Here is a 16,917-nt window from a genome sequence, read left to right as displayed (position 1 = left end):
ACCCCCACCACAGCTGCTTGGGAGTTTCCCTTCTGCAGCATATACTTTCAGCCATTTGATATTACCATTAAAGAATATATATTATTTTATTATTCTTTCAAGGTCTCATGGGTGACTGTCCTATCTTCCTGCTTTTTATTTCTTTAAGGATAAAAACAAGTTTCTGTTTGCTCTTTAATATCCAATACAATTGTGGACCCAAAGGATGAAAGGCAAGAGAGTATGTGTGGTCCAGAAAGTTCCCTGGCAGACTTAAGATGCAAGGTGTCACTCCCACTGGGAGGGTCAGCCCAACTGAGTCCCTGGGGAATACTGCACCAGGAAGCCACCCTCTATTTCCCTCCTGGGGCTCCACCTCACCTGGCTGACTCCTTCCACTCCATCTGGTCCCCGTCATGTTGCAGAGTGTCCATCTCTGTGAAGAGAGTGGGGTTGGGAGCCTCATCTTCCTCCCCCAGGATGTCCTGGAGCTGCTCAGCAGCTGGAGACCCTGAAAAGGAAGGGTGGGAGGGTGTGCTGAGTGCCCTGTGGAAGGCAGGAGGGCTACAAGACCAACAGAAATGGGGCAAGAGGGCTGGGTTGAGGCTCAGCCGTATGACACTTGCCTAGCATGTGTGAGGCACTAGGTTCGATCCTCAGCACCACATAAAAACGAACAAATAAAATAAAGATATTGTATATTCATCTACAACTAAAAAAATGATAAAAAAAGAAATGGGGCAGGAGTCAAAGGAAAAAGAAAAGTATGTCCTGATTTAGTAAAACTAAGTCTAGCTTCTGGATGAAGCTGAATTCACATTACTTTGGTTGGATGTGGGTGAGATAAGGATTTGATCTGTATTTAGACTCAAGAGTCTGGTGGTTGAACAGTGGAGAAGGATGGAAAATAGCCAAAGTCAGGACAGCAGCAAGAACCAAGAACAGAATAGAAAAGTGAAATATGCTCTAACCCAACTTGATCATAACAAACCCAGGAGGGTCCTTTTTCCAAAACTGACTGGTTTGACTAACTCTTTCAGGAGCTGACTACCTCCTGGAAGGTGATCATTAAGAGATAGTTAGCTATGCAAAAGAACATGTTTGCACCAGTGTGCCACGTGGGCCAATTTCTTCATTGGCAAGGTGGGCGTGTTTCTTGAGTGCCCAGCCTGATCCCCAATGGATCACTGGAAATTGCCATTTGAGTGTCTCCTCAAAGCTCAGTGACCCTAAATTGAACATGCACCCTTCCCAAACATACATTCATTTCTTCCTTCCTTCCTTCCTTCCTTCCTTCCTTCCTTCCTTCCTTCCTTCCTTCCTTCCTTCCTTCCTTCCTTCCTATATTTAGGAAGCCTATTATGTGCTAGGCATTGTTCTAGGTATTGGACTATAGTGCTGTGAAAAGACCCAAGTGTCCTTGCAGTCTTATGCTTCTGTTCTAGTGGCAGAAACAGATAATAAATAAGTAAACAAACCCATAAATGACCTTTTCAGTTATTAATGCGTGTTCTGAAAAACAAAACATGACCAGGGAAGCTAAAGGAGATAGAAAGGTCATGAAAGGCATTTGAATTATGATTTAAAAGATGAAAGTGAGCCACTTACACACATCTGGAAGAAGAGCATTCTGGATGTTCCAGACACCCTGAGATAGGAATGTGCCAGTCTGTGTGGCTGGAACACGGTGAGCAAGTGGGAGAGAAGAATAGCATGATGTGGAAGTGGTGAGCAATGCCTTGGCTAAAGGCATCTCTGTCCCCTCCAATGCACAGGCTAGATACCCTAGGGTTCTCATCACCTCACCTGTCTTTCCCTTATCTCCACTTCCACATTAGAATTTTCAAGATACATCCACTCCTCCTTAACCCCATTGACCTGTCCTGATCCAATCTCTCATCAACTGCCTCCCAACCTCATCATCCTCTCCTTCCTTCCAGTCTCTCGTACCCTCAGTCTATCATTACATTCTGCCCTCACTCGTTTCTCAGCAGGCCCCCCATGGTCAGTAATTTCAACTATTCTCTCATCACATCTTTCACTTGATTCCCTCTTGACTTGCTGATAAAACCAGCCAGTCAAGGCTCAAACAAGAATTCATTGACCTGTTCTTCTCTGCAAAGGTGTCTGAGGTTTCCAGGGGGAGGCAAAGTGCACAATGGACTTCTAATCTATGCAGACCTGGGCATGAATCTCAGAGTTGACACTTATTCATGGGTAAATTCAGTCTAAGTGAACAGGGTTGTGGGGAGAAGGAAATCATTTAAGGAGAATAAAATACCTGACACAGGGCTTAAGATGAAAAAGATGAAAGTGAGCCACTTTCACAGGTGCTTACCCCCCCTCACTGCCAACCCCAGACCTCAGGTACATGAGCCCTGCTGTAGAAACCACTCAACAGTGCAAATGGAGAGGTCTACCCTCAGCAGGTCTCAAGTGCAGCCACCTTTCACTCATCTCCATCAGCTCCCCTCCCTGTACCCTTCTTACCCTCGATGCCATTCCTAACCCTTGCTCCTCTCTTTAAGCTTCTTGATTCATCTTCTACCCCACTTCACCAAGAAAATAAAGGCTATCAGGCATGAAATCCATCAAGAGTCTTCTCTTTAGTCCTTCTGTGTCCTCACTCCTACTGCCATCCATCTTTGAACAAAAGGAATCCTTCCTCTTGACTAATCTGACTCTCTCTGCCTTCCATCATCTCCTGCTCCTATCATTGCAGTAGCCACCCTCTGTCCCACTGTCTCTGGTTGCAAGGTGTCACCATGGCCCAAGTAGCAACAGAGTTTGTTTTTAACACATTTCAAATGTGTTCATGTAGTAGATTCCTGGGAGTCACAGTGCTCTTTGGGTAGTACCTTAGAATATCATGCATGAGTTTAAAATAAGTTTACTAGCAGAAAATATTACTTATCTGTATGTAGATCAAAGTACCTCATTTATTTATGTTGATTTTATTTCTAAAAGTTTCTATTATTGTTTTTAATTTATTTCCTTTTCATTGGCTTATTGATTGCTGACACTTGCTTGCAGTCACAAGATTTAAGGAAATTTTATAGAAGAAAACCAACAACTGAGAAAACTATTTTTTCTTCAAATTTGGGAGAAGACTATGACTGTTTGCTTCTAGGGACCACACACCAATTCTCCATGGGATCAGAGTTTAATAATTACTCTTCTTTTGGCAATGCTGGGGTTGGAATCCAGAGCCTCACATTAACACTCTATCACTGAGCCACATCCCCAGCCCTCAATAATTACTCTTAAAATGTAGATTTGATTATGTTACCATCCAGCGGAAAAACTTTCACCAGCTCTCCACTGCCTAAAGCCTAAGTTTCGAGATAAGACTCAAAACATTTCTTGTGATCTGGCCCTGACCTGTCTGTCTTTCTAGGTTCTGGTGTGTCCCTTACCAAGCCATTCTGGATCCCAGCAACCCTGGATACCAGCAGTCCTGACCCCAGCTCTTGCTGATCCCAGCCACACCAGAGCACACATGGTTCTCTGAAGAGGAGGGCAAGCCACCCCTTGAGACTCTGTGCCTACTACTCCATAACTCTGGAGTCCCCTTCCCCCTTCAAAGCCATGAAGAAAGCAAATAAATGGAATGACCATGGAGAGATGAGGTGGGGCAGAGGGCAGGAGGCCTGAACCAACCCTGAATGGGGCATTACCTGCTCCCTGGAATAGCCGAGTGCTGGAGTCTCCGGCTGTCGGTGCTGCCTCTGACCCCAGCCTGTTTTTCCTGCTGTCACCCTGGCCACTGCCTCCACAAGTTCTTTCTTCACACAACAAACTCACTTTTGTTTCCAGTTAAGCAGCTGGAGAGATGTAGTGGGAGGTGGAGAAGGAAGAGGAGGAGGAGGAGGAGGAGGAGGAGAAGGAGGAGGAGGACACAGCAAAGGAGGAGAAAGAATGTGTGAAAGAAGACTGGAGTGACGGAGAGAGAGGGCTATATGTAGAGAGAACAGAGATGTGGTAAATGTGAAAGAGATTATGAGAAATTATGTGAGAAACACTACATTGAAAGTGAATTAAAGATACAGTATGTGAGAGAGAGAAGAGAAGAAGAGAGAGGGAGATCTCAGGTGCACTGGAAAAAAGGGCTGAGTGGCTGCAGTGGAAACTAGCAAGAACCTGTTCCCTACAGTAGCAGGGTTGGGCAGCAGCGGCTAAGGACCTGCGAGAGAACTGGCAGAGCTGCCCCTCCCTCTCCCAGCGTGCCCTTTCTCCTTTCCTGGAAGCTCCAGGACAGCCCAGGCCCCTCTCCTCAGACTCCTTTATAAAGGCCCTGGTAGGATTTGCCTTGAGACTCCTGGGGCCTCCTTAAGAGCCCCTGCCTAGGGTAAGTTGTCTGGAGAGTGGCGTGGCAGGACCTTGGGGTGGAGGTAGGGTGCTGGAAGAAGGTGTTTGCTGTGGGGGCTCAACCTTTCACAGCAAGCAATGTTTCTTCAATAGCATTTCATATAACTGCTTTCTCTCCTTTCCCAACTTTAAATGCAAACTCTGGGTCTTCTTCCTGTTTGACCATGTGAGACAAAAGTTCTTATTATGTGGGTGTTTTCTGAGAGCCCATGGTTGGTGGGAACGGGTCACTTCAGGGTGTGTGGTGAACCTCACTGGGGAATTATTTTGCTCCTCTGAGAAACTCCTAATCTCCTGGGTTTAGTTCAGCAAGTGCTTACTGAGTACTTAGAATAAGCCAAGGTTGATTAGAGGTCACTGAGTGGTGGCAGCTCCAAAAAGCTACAAACATTGAATTTCACTAAGTCTTAGAGCTGAGAGGGAGCTGAAGGATGCTGTGTCCAAACACTTCATTTCACAGATTAGAAAACTGACACTCACTTTACACCACAGAAGGCCCCTCAGGCTTCAGTGCAGGGTCTGGGGGAGAGGGAGCCCACACTTTCTGACATCTTCCACTCCACATTGCCCCATTGACTGGTACTATTGACTACATGTTCATACCCAAGTCTTGAAAATCTGACATGCCCATTATAAAGGTGAAAAAACAGAGGCAGAGAGTGAGGGCCATGTGTTGAATGATGGGATCCAAGCAAAGCCTCCATCACATAGACCTCTGTAGCAAGCCTCCCAGGAGTTTCTGCCCTGTGGAAACTGAGTGGCTGGGCTCCCCTGAGGGTCCTCGGCCCCACAGCTTGCACTGCACTGGGGCTGAGGTTAGCCCAGTCCCTCCTAAGTGCTGCAGAGCAGCCACTGCAGGTCACACCAAATCAGGTGGCCTCAAAACCTGAAAAAGAGATTACCAAGGATGCCAGAATGATCCTCTCTGTTAACGTCAGCCAAGACCTGGGTTCAACACTTTACACTAATTACTAGTGGTAGGATCTTGGTAAGGCACTCAACTCTCCGAGACTTAGTTTTCCCATTCATAAAATGGGAATAATTATGCCTACTATCTGGATTGTTGGAGAGTAAAGGAGATTATATATATAATGTAGCTAGCATAGTGCTTGGAATACAACACTCAATACGTGATGTTGCTATTATTGCTGTATCCAGGAGGTGTGACCCTTCCTCCCTTATTACCAGTCACCAGCCTGACCTCTCTGAGCATTCCAAGGGCTCAGTCTTTTCCAGTTTCCAAACACCCCTGTCCTTCCCCTGCCTTGATGCCCCTCCCTCCTGCCCACAGAAAGTTTAGCTTACCACAAGCTGGCCTACCTCATCAGGGTTTCTCTAATGTACTGCAGATCCCACATGCATACAGTAACTTACAAGTTCATCTGCATAATGAGAAATGCCACCTAGCCAACTATAAGAGTCACATAGCATGGGCACAAATGGAGGAATGAATTCAACAAGGAGTTACTGGGAGAAACACAAGCTCAGTGGAGATGAGTGTCAGGAAACAGAGTGGAGACTTCAACTCCTAGTAAAGACTCAGGAGGTATTTTTGACCTCCAGGAAGTCAGCATCACAATTTCAGAGATTCATCTCTCTTAGGCTCCACATTAAATGCTAGATAGTCAGCTCTAGAGGTCAAGGTTTGTCTTGTTCACATCACGCTGCTGGCCCCTGACACGGGGCTCACACAGCAAGGACACTCAATAAATATTTGCTGGGTGAGTGAATTTGACTGATTAACACTCATGAGCACATCAGCTGGGATTAGCTGCAGCAAGAAAGGAGCCAAGAACAAGAAAATGGAGCTGGGGGTTGAGCAGGGGGGTAGCAGGAGTTGCTTTGAGTGGCTTGAGGCCACTGAGTATTGGGGAGTGGGAGACAAAACCTGAGAGTACTAAAGTCATTCTTGCCCATTGTATTAAGCAGGCCTCTACCCATGCCCTAGGACTGAGGATTGGACCCAGGGGCACTTTACCACTGACCTACATTCCAGCCCTTTTTATGTTTTACTTTGAGACTGGGTCTCACTAGGTTGTCCCAGGCTGGCCTTGAATTTGCCATCCTCTTGCCTCAGCCTCCTGAGGAGCTAGGATTACAAGCATGTTAAGCACCACTACACCTGGCAAGAAAGCCTTTGAGAGGGAACTTGGAGGCTCCCAGTACTAGTTTCATGGGCAAATTCTTTTCTCTGAAACTGTACATAAACTTCAAATATACTTTCTGAGAGAGGAAGAGGAGAGATTCCTCCCACTTGTGCATATGGGTTTATCTGTCCAGCCCGTGTCTTCCAGTTTCATAAGGATGAGTTGCTGGGAGCAGTTGTTGGGTAACACATGACCTATGCCCTTGGCCACAGTTAATTGGATCAGGAGCAGTTAATTAATTGGACACCTGACCTAAGCCTGGAAATTTTGAACCAGGTCTCTGAGTTAGCTGGGCCTTTCCTAATGGTTCCTAGGAGAGAGAACATATAAACTGTCCTTAGCCTAGGGCACAGACAGGCAGAAAGGGCTGAGCTGCAGGGAAACAGGAGTGAAGCAGACCTGGAGCTGAAGCAGAGGAGACCATGCAGCCCCAGAGAGAAATAATGAGAAGATGTCATATCCTCCGACCGGAGCCTGACTTTTCTGTCTGTCTTGGGACTGTAAGAAATTCCTTTGCTTTTACAATATAAGTGATTTCTCTCTCCTCCCTCACCTCTCTCTTTCTGTCTCTTCTTCCTTGCCTAATCCAGCTCAACTAGGTTTCTGATACTGTGATAAAATTACCTTCTCAATCATGAGTCTCCATATGTAAAATTCTAGGGTATGGAGAACCTTCTTGAAAACTGTAAGTCTAAGAGTTATAAAGAAATGCTAGTCACCGTGATGAAATAGAACAAGAAGGTGTGGGGAATTGGTCAAAGAAAGTGGAGCAAAGCAGAGGCAGATTAAGCTCAAGGAAAGTCACCTTGGCCCTGGCTCTGAGGAAGGAAGAAAGCTCAGCTGGGTCAGGGGGATTGGGAGACGCTGACATGTGCATGGCTAGTTTTTCAAAAAGGCTCATGCATGATCAGAAAGGTCTCAAGTGTATTGGAGCAGAGGGACTTCTGCCAAAGCTCGCTGAGAAATTTAAACAAAGGATCTCTCAGTCTTTTTCTTCTGAGTCCCCCAGGTCACTGTGCTCCTCCAGTTTTAGAAAGGGTATCAACTTCGGTGTGAAATTAGAAAGACCCTAGCATTTGTAGGAGACCCCACAGGGAAAAGAGAATGATGACACCCATCTTGCTTGTGTTCACCCACTCTGAGAGAACCAAAATGATAGAAGGCAGTTGAATGTTCCACATAATTCATAATTTAGGAAGTATAAAATGTCTCAGTCTTCCACTTGCATGTTGTTTTTATTATTTTGTTTTTGTGAATATGAATGCAATAAAGTAAAGATATTATCATTTAAAACCAACACAGTCGCTTCTTCTCCTTTCTAAGCCAAAAGGGAGCTCAGAAACCAAGCAACAAGGTACTGTGAGAAAACCCCAAAGGGCAGTAATGGTGGGCTAGGAAGCACCAAAAATATGGTAGAAGACTGAGATACTACAGCAAAATGTCAAAGAGCAAATTTTTGGTGGTCAGAGAATTTTTAACAATAGGGATACCTAGTGTCTCATTTTCAAGATTGTGCATCTCTGCAGGGTTCATGAATCCAAAACTTCCACAAAGCCTGCTGCTCACACATAGGCCTTAAATCACCAATTTAATGGAAACCAAAGAACAAAACTCCACAACTGAACTGTCGCTAAGGTGAAAGCAGTGAGCAGATACAGGAGGCAAAACATAGCAAGACTGAGCTCACAGGCATGAACTCAGAACCAGGATGATACTGAGACTAGAAGCCTCTGGAAACCCATAGACATTTAAGCAAAGGCACAGACCTCCCCAGGATGTGGATGAGGAGGCTGGAGTCCATTTTAGGTAACTCTCAAAGAATAAATTTATTAAAACTTTATACTTATTACTTATTGTTCACTTACAAACTAGGGTGCTCCACATGAGTTCTCCTTAAGGGGTTACTAACTCAGGGTTTTCTTCTAATAGAGTTTTTTGTTTTGCTTTTAGGAGAATAACTCTTGTGCTTGAGGAGGGAATGCTGTTTACAGTGGTGATTACTAGAGATCCAGGGTTTAAGGCGTCAAATGACAAAAGGGATGAAGAATAAATACAAATGCATTTTCATGAAATCATAAGAAGAAATTATTTTCTCTTCAAAAGGGATCCTTACTTCATTCCAGCTTGGGAGACATGACCTGAAGTGTCCTGACCTACTAGGCTTTCCCATTCTCTCCCCTGTTCCATAGTTATGCCAGGGACCAGTCAATAATGCACACGGTATGTGTATTGGTCACAAAGGAAATGTATCTAATGAACAAATATACCAAAGGATTCCTTTGGTTCTCTCTCCTTTGGTTTCCAATTTAAACCAATGTTCCCTTAACTGGATCAGAAACCACCAAAGCAACCAAAACCCCACTGTTCATAGCCACTTTTGTGATATGGTGTGTTACCTCCTCCAAACCCTTTGAGCATAGAACATCAATTCTAAACTTCTTTCCTCTTCTCCAATTCAGAAGGGACTTAGCAGATTCAATTTTCAAAGGGCAACCTCACCTCTGAATGTAGGTGGAGGGCTCTGGGGGATGAGACCATATTAGTATGCTTTTGGCATCCAGAACTCACATGGGGAGCAGGAGGTCTGCCCACCAGGTTTGGTTTCTTCTTAGCCTCTAATGTTTCTACTCTTGAGTGTGTGTGTGTACTTACGCATGTGCATTTTTATGTGTGCATGTATATTTTAATCAGAGTACATCTCTTATTCTGGACTCTTTTAAAGGACTCCTCATTACTCCATCTTTAACACAGACATATTTACTCTGGAAAAGCCACAGGCCCCTGGTAGATTTGGTGCCAATGAGGAGTCTTATTTGGTATAGGAATCTGCATGATAGAGTGTGGCTCCAGTGACTTTTAGGAGGTGCATAGGTTTCCTACCGGGACACTAAGACACAGTCACTGATCTGACACTATTTTGAAAGTGTAGATGGTAAAATAAACTCATTTTGCCATGCTCAACATGGTACAAATGTATAGTAGAAACCAATTAAATACCATTGTTAGGTAGATTTAAGATGCTGAGGGTGAAATCATGTACCCAGAAACATTTTAAAGCCTAGAAAGAATCAAATGTCGCAGCTCTTCTCTAGGATTCTAATCCTTTTTTATTCCTTTAAAGATTAACAATTTTCTTTCCACAGGAAGGAGCAAGATACTGACTTTTAATTAGCCCATAACTGATTTCTGCAGGAATAGAGAAAAGGACTGGGGGTGGGGAGCTTTGTGGTCCTGGAAGAATGCTTCTGAGGGGTCCCTATGATGCAAGATGACTGGACAATTCTGTCCCAACCCTTTACGTTCAATGTATATAACAAGGAGTTAAGTTGATTGAGTGCAACATCCCAGGCAAAATTCTCATGTTTGTTTTTGGTTCTTAAGACAACCATGTAGTATTTAGGAATTTAGAGAGAAATAATTCCAAGAATTAAACCTTGACATACACATACCCACGTATGTGGAGGTTTCAAAATCCACATAGGGGAGACATAGGGCTTCAGGCTGATTGTAAGCGTTCATGGGCACGGAGGCTGATCAGCAAGGGAAGCAGAGCAGTAGGGGCCCTGACAGTAAAGTTGAGCCACAAGGGCATTACCCACATTCTCCAGAGAATCTTCTCTGCCCTTCTGTGCCCCTCTGGACCCACTAGCAGGATGAATCCCCATAATATATGTGCCATCAAGGAACTCACGAGTCCTGCCGATAAAATCCACGCTGCCTTGCTGACTGCTTGTTCCTCTCCCTGGGTTGTTCAGTTGTTCCTGCTGTGGCTTGTCTGGCCGCAGTCCCCAACGAACTTTTTGTAGGCCTGAAAGATGTCCCTTCTGGTCACTTTTTCTTTGAGAGTAACGTGGGACTGGAAGCCCAATATGGATGGAAGGGCAGTCTATGAACACAGCACAAAAGAGAAGGGGATGCAGAATTACTAAACATTGGCATTTCTCCATAATATCCACTAGCTACAAAGAGATGGGGTCACAAAAGCAAAATGAAAGCTAAAAGGGTGCCTGGATGGGGCAAAAGTCCCAAGACTTAGGTTTGACAGAATTCCATTTCTGAACCACCTTAGTAGTTGCTAGAAGGAGTACCTTGTATGCTAGTATGTAACAAGTTTTTTTTTCACACATTATACATTGGCATTATATCATTGGATTCAAACTAAAAAGCTACTTCAGCAAAAGAAACAATCAGTGAGGTGAATAGAGAGCCTACAGAATGGGAGCAAATTTTTACCACAGACACATCAGACAGAGCATTAATCTCTAGGGTATATAAAGAACTCAAAAAACTTAACACCAAAAAACAAATAACCCAATCAATAAATGGGTTAATGAAATGAGCAGACACTTCACAGAAGAACAACTACAATTGATGAACAAATTTATGAAAAAATTGCATTAGAGAAATGCAAATCAAAACCAATCTAAGATTTCATCTCACTGCAGTCAGAATAACAATTATCAAGAATTTAAGCAACAGTGAGTGCTGGCAAGGGTGTGGGGGAAAAAGTACATTGATTCATTGCTGATGGGATTGCAAAATGGTACAACCACTTTGGAAAGCAGTATGGAGACTCCTTAGACAACTTGGAATGGAACCACTATTTGACCCAGCTATCCCACTCTTGTCTATAACCAAAGGACTTAATTAAAATCAGCACACCACAGCAATGCAGCCACCTCAATGTTTGTAGCAGCTCAATTCGCAATAGCTAAACTATGGAAACAGCCATGATGCCCTTCAATAGATGAATGGATAAAGAAACTGTGATACATATATACACGATGGAATACTACTCAGCTTTAAGGAAAAATGAAATCATGACATTTACGGGTAAAAAATGGATGGAATTGGAGAATATCATGCTAAGCAGAGTAAGCCAATCCCAAAAAAACAAAGGCTGAATGTTTTCTCTGATAAGTGGATGCTGATCCATAACAGTGGAGGGCAGGGCAAGGGAAGAATGGAGGAACTTTGGATTGAGCCAGGGTGGGGAGAGGAGGGGGTATGTGAGGGGGGAAGATGGTGGAAAGAGATGGACATTATTACCCCTATGTATGGGTATGATTGCACGAATGGTGTGACTCTACGTCACATACAATCAGAGAAATGAAAAATTGTACTCCATTTGTGTAAAAAAATAAAATTAAATTAATAAAAAAATAATGATACTTCCTTACAATGGGATATTATTCAGAGATAATCATAAATAGCTACCAAACCATGAAAACACATGCATGAAATTTAAATGTATATTGCTAACTGTAAGAGCCAGTATGAAAGGCCACATGATGTATGACTCCAATTATTTGACATTTTCAAAAAGGCAAAATAATAGAGATAGTAGAAAAGAGACTTAGGGGAAGGGAGGAGAAGAATTAGTAGATGAAATGGGATTTTTATGGTAGTGAAGCTATTTCATATGATTCAGTAATGGTTTATAAGTGCATGTCATTATGCATTTGTTAAAAGCCACAAAAGTATCTATGTACAACAGGAAGCGTGAACTTTGGACTATAGTTGATAATAATGTATCAATATTTATTTATTTATTGTAACAAATGTACCACACTAATGCAAGATGTTAACAATAGGGGAAACCATGTGGGGGTAGAGCTCGGGTAAAGGTGGGAGTAGGAAGGAATTCATAACTCTGTAAATCTAAAACTGTACTAAGACTTTATTAATTATTTTTAAATTTGTTCACTAATTCAAGACAACTCTGATGTTAAACTAGTAACAGAATATGCCTCCTGAGAACTGAGGAATTCCAGCTGCCTCTGTTCACAGACTTACTGGGGGCAATGTGTATTATCCAAGGTTACATGGCAATTGGGCTTCTTGGCGGAATTCTGACTTAAGGTTCTTGTTGACTTTGAGAAACCTAAATACACCCTTTTCTGTAAAAAGTTTTTAGGTAAGTAATCTGTGTAGTTCTTGGTTGTTAGTTAAAAAAGAAAAAATGGCACTCAGTGGAATGCATGATTTCCAGTAACAACCAAAGAGGGTAGTTGGCATTTTGGACTGAGAAACTTGCTCCTGGATTACCTGTCAAAGCCATATCTGGTCATCAATGTTATAGACAAGCAAGAATGAGGAGATGGGAGTTCTGCTTGTTCTAATAAAATTGAGTAAATATCTCGACCATGAGTGCTGGTTCATACGATAAGACTATGTTTAGCTTTGTAACAACGTCTGTACTATCTTCCAAAGTGGTTATATCATTTGTATTTCCACCAGCAATGGAAGAACATTCTTGTTGCTCTGCAGCCTCATCAGCATTTGACATTGTCAAGGTTATTTGTTTTGTATTTTAGCCATTCTAACAAGAGCGTAGTGTTTTTGCTTTAATTTTCAATTCCCTAATACATACAACCTTGAGCTTCTTTTTGTATATTTAGTTGCCATGGTGGGTATCTTCTTTGGTGAGGTGTCTGTTTGTTTTGCCCATTTAAAAATTGGGTTTTTTTGGGCTGGGGATATAGCTCAGTTGGTAGAGTGCTTGCCTTGAAGGCACAAGGCCCTGGATTTGATCTCTAACACCATACAGACACACACACACATATACACACACACACACAAAGGGTTGTTTGTTTGCTTATTGTTCAGTTTTAAGAGTTCTCTGTATATTTTGGGATTCAAGTCTTTTACCAGAAATGTATTTTGCAAATATGTTTTCCTCATCTATGATTTTTTCCTTTCATTTTCTTAGCAATGTCTTTCACAAAGAAGAAAATTTAATTTTAATAAAGTCTACTTTTTCATTTTTTTCTTTCACACATTGTACATTGGTATTGTATCTTAAAAGCTGATTGCCAACTGTAAAGTCGCCTAGATTTTTTTTCCTATGCTATCATTCTATAAGTTTTATGGTTTTGAATTTCAGGTTTAAGATCCACTATGAATTAATTTGGCAAATTAAGTTAGGTGTAAGGACTATGTCTAGATTTATTTTTTAAAATATGGAGGTCTAGTTCCAGCACCATTTGTTGAAAAGACTATCCTTTCTCCATTAAATTCTCTTTGCTTCTTTGTCGAAGATCAATTGACTATATTTTTCTGGGTCCATTTCTGGGCTGTCTCTTCTGTTCCATTGACCAAGTTGTCCATTCTTTTGCCAGTACTACACTGTCTTGACCATCAGAGCTTTATAGAAGGTCTTAAAGTTGGATAGTGTCATTTTATTCTTCTGCAATATTGTGTTGGCTATTCTGGGCTTTTTATCTTACCCTATAAACTTTAGAATCAAATTTACCAGTATCCCAAATAGTAACTTGCTGGGACCTTTATTGAATCATATTAGGAAAACTGACACCTTAACAATATTGAATCTTCTTATCCCTGGAACATGAAATCTCCCTGTGTTTACTGAGATCTTTGACTTCTTTGATCAGTTTTACAATTTTCTTCATATGGATCCTGTATATATTTTGTTAGATTTATGCTTATGATTTTTTGGTGCTAATGCAAATGTTTTAAAGTTCAAATTGCAACGACTGGTATATGGGAAAGCAACTGACTTTGTTTGTGAACTTTATAGCCTATGACCTTGCTATAATTACTTTTTGGTTTCAGAAGTCTTCTGGTCAATTCTTTGGCATTTTCTATTGCTATTATCATGATGTTTGATGTGATTACATTAATTGATTTTCGATTAGTAAACCAATCTTACTTATCTAGGATAAACCCCACTTGGTTATGGCATATAATACTTTTTATATATATTTTGAATTCAACTTGCTAATATTTAGCCTTTTTGCATATATGTTCATGGGAGATATTGGTCTGTTGTTTTTCATTTTCTTTTTTTTAAAAATATGTATTTTTTTAGTTATAGGTGGACACAATGTCTTTATTTTTATATTTATGTGGTGCTGAGGATCGAACCCAGTGCCTCACGCATGCTAGGTGAGCGTTCTACCTCTGAGCCACAATCCCAGCCCATTGTTTTTCATTTTCATAGTGTCATTATTTGGTTTTAGAATCGGGGTAACACTGTCTTCACAGAATAAGACAGGAAATATTCTCTCTGCTTGTATTTTCTGAAGGAGGTTACAGAAGGTTGTATCATTTCTTCCTTTAAAGTTTAGTAGAATTTACTACTAACACCATCTGGGCCTGGTGCTTTCTTTTTAGAAAGTTGTTTATTATTATTGTTGTTGTTATTATTATTTGTTTCTTTAATAGGAATAACCTATTCAGATTATCTATTTCTCCATGTAAATTTTGGTAGCTTGTGTCTTTCAAGGAGTTAATTAAGTTCATCTAAATTATCAAATTTGTGTGCTTAGGAATATTCATAAATATCCCTTTAATATTTTTGTTTTTAGTACTGGGGAATTTAACCCAGGTACTTTACCACTGAGTTATATCTCCAGCCCTTTTTATTTTTTATTTTGAGACAGGCTTTCGCTAAATTGCTTAGGGCCTCACTAAGTCTCTGAGGATGACTTTGAACTTGCGATCTTCCTGCCTCAGCCTCCTGAGTCACTGGGATTACAGGAGTTCATGATCATATCCAGCTTCTTTATTATCCTTTTAATGTCCATAGCATCAGTAGTGATGGCCCCTCTTTCATTTCTGATGCTAATAATATGTCTTCTCTCTCTGATTTATCATTTAATTCCAATGTGATATGAGAGCATAGTTTGCGTGACTTTTATTATTTTAAATTTGTTCAGTTATGTTTTATGGCCCAGATTTTGGTCCATCATGGTGAATGCTCCCTGGGAGCTTGAAAAGAATGTGCATTCTACTGTTGCTGGATGAAGTGTTCTATAAATGTCAATGAAATCCAGTTGATTTGTGGTGCTGTTCAGTTCAACTATATATTTACTGAATTTCTGCCTGCTGTATCTGTCACTTAGTGATAGAGGATACTGAAGTTCACAACTATAATCTATAATTGTTGATTTGTCTGTCATTCTTACAGTACTATCAGTTTTTGCCACATGTATTTTGATGCTTCACTATTAGGTGCATACATGGTAAGGATTCTTAAGTCTCTGTAGAAAATTGACCCTTTTATCATTATGTAATGCTTACCTCTGTTCATGTTTAAAAGAAAAAGAGAGAAATTTTCTTTGATCTGAAGTCTACCTTGGAATTAAAATAATTATTACTGCTTTCTTTTGATTAGTGTTAGCATGATTTATCTTTTTCTATTCCTGCACCCCGCCCCAGACCTCTCCAGCAATACTGGCAATGGAACCTAGGGCATGCTACCACTGGGCTACATTTCCAACCCTTTTTTAAGTTTTTTTTTTACTTTAAAAAAATTTTTTTTGAGACAGGGTCTCACTAAGTTGCCCAGGTCAACCTAGAATTTGTGATCCTCCTGCTTCAGCCTCCCAAGTAGCTGGGATTATAGGCATTCACTATAGCACCCAGCTTCATCCCTTCATTATTTATTTATTTGTTTGTTTGTTTGTTTGTTTATTTATTTCTATCCCCCACCTCCCAACCAGGGATTGAACCTAGGGGCAATTAACCCCTGAGCCACACCCCCAGCCCCCATATCTAGCTATACCTTTATATCTAATGTAGGGGTTCCTGTCCTACACATGAATTTTGGTTTTTTATTCACTCTGACACTCTTTTAATTTATATGTTTAAACTATTTGTATTTAAATTGATCATTCATATAATTAGATTAATGTCTACTCTATTTGTGAGTGTGTTCATGTAGTTATTCTTTATTTATTTTTGAAATCTTCTCTCATTGTTATGCCTATTCTGGTTTTTTAAAACATATTTTTATTAGTTGTTCATGAATCTTTATTTTATTTACTTATTTATATGTGGTGCTGAGGATCAAACCCAGTGCTTTGCACATGCTAGGCAAGCGCTCTATTACTGAGCCACAACCCCAGCCCCCTACTCTGGTTTTAATTGAGACTTTTATATGGTTTCACCTTCTCTCAGCAAATCAACTGGACATGGAAAAAAAAAAAGAATTCTAGGGCTTAGGATGTAGCCCAGCAGTAGAATACTTGCCTGGCATGTGCAAAACCCTGGTTTCAAGTCCCAGTATATCATTTTTAAAAATTAGAGTATTTTCCCTAAAGTTTGCAATATATACTTACAACTAATCTAAGTCCACTTTCAAATAACATTGTACTGTTTCTTGGGTAGTGCAGGATACTTAAAATAGCAATCTCTCCCTTCCACCTCTTAACCATTCACTCCATTCATATTACCTATCCATGTGCTATAATCTCTAATATGTTTTATTACTATTATTATTTTGAACAAATTCTTTTCTGTTATTCCTTCTATGATACTATTTCTTTATTTGTATAAAGTTGAGTATCTGGTCTATATAATTTTCTTTCTCTTTGAAGAAGCTCTTTTAACATTTCTTGCAAAGGAGGTCTAATGACAACAAATTCAGTTTTTGTTTGAGAAAGTCATTTACTCTCCT

The 16,917-nt window shown here is 40.9% G+C and overlaps 1 protein-coding gene across 6 annotated transcripts in view; it reads right to left on the bottom strand.

Annotated features, from left to right (window-relative positions):
- Positions 1-16,917, bottom strand: part of Slc4a5 (solute carrier family 4 member 5) — a 101,477-nt gene that overhangs the window by 70,066 nt on the left and 14,494 nt on the right. For 5 of the 6 annotated variants that reach the window (XM_021729130.3, XM_021729131.3, XM_021729133.3 and 2 more), the window contains 2 exons: positions 10,186-10,380; positions 361-490 (listed from right to left, as the gene is read on the bottom strand). In XM_021729130.3, coding sequence (XP_021584805.1) covers positions 361-490; positions 10,186-10,380 — 325 coding nt within the window. Of the gene's footprint in view, positions 1-360; positions 491-3,656; positions 4,079-10,185; positions 10,381-16,917 lie in introns of those variants that run through there. The other variant, XM_021729134.3, reaches the window with a different exon arrangement.

The sequence above is a fragment of the Ictidomys tridecemlineatus genome, chromosome 12 (genome assembly GCF_052094955.1).
Source record: "Ictidomys tridecemlineatus isolate mIctTri1 chromosome 12, mIctTri1.hap1, whole genome shotgun sequence".
In the NCBI taxonomy this organism is placed as follows: domain Eukaryota; kingdom Metazoa; phylum Chordata; class Mammalia; order Rodentia; family Sciuridae; genus Ictidomys; species Ictidomys tridecemlineatus.
Note: the sequence above shows the minus strand (reverse complement) of the source record. Positions and strands in the feature narration are given on the sequence as shown.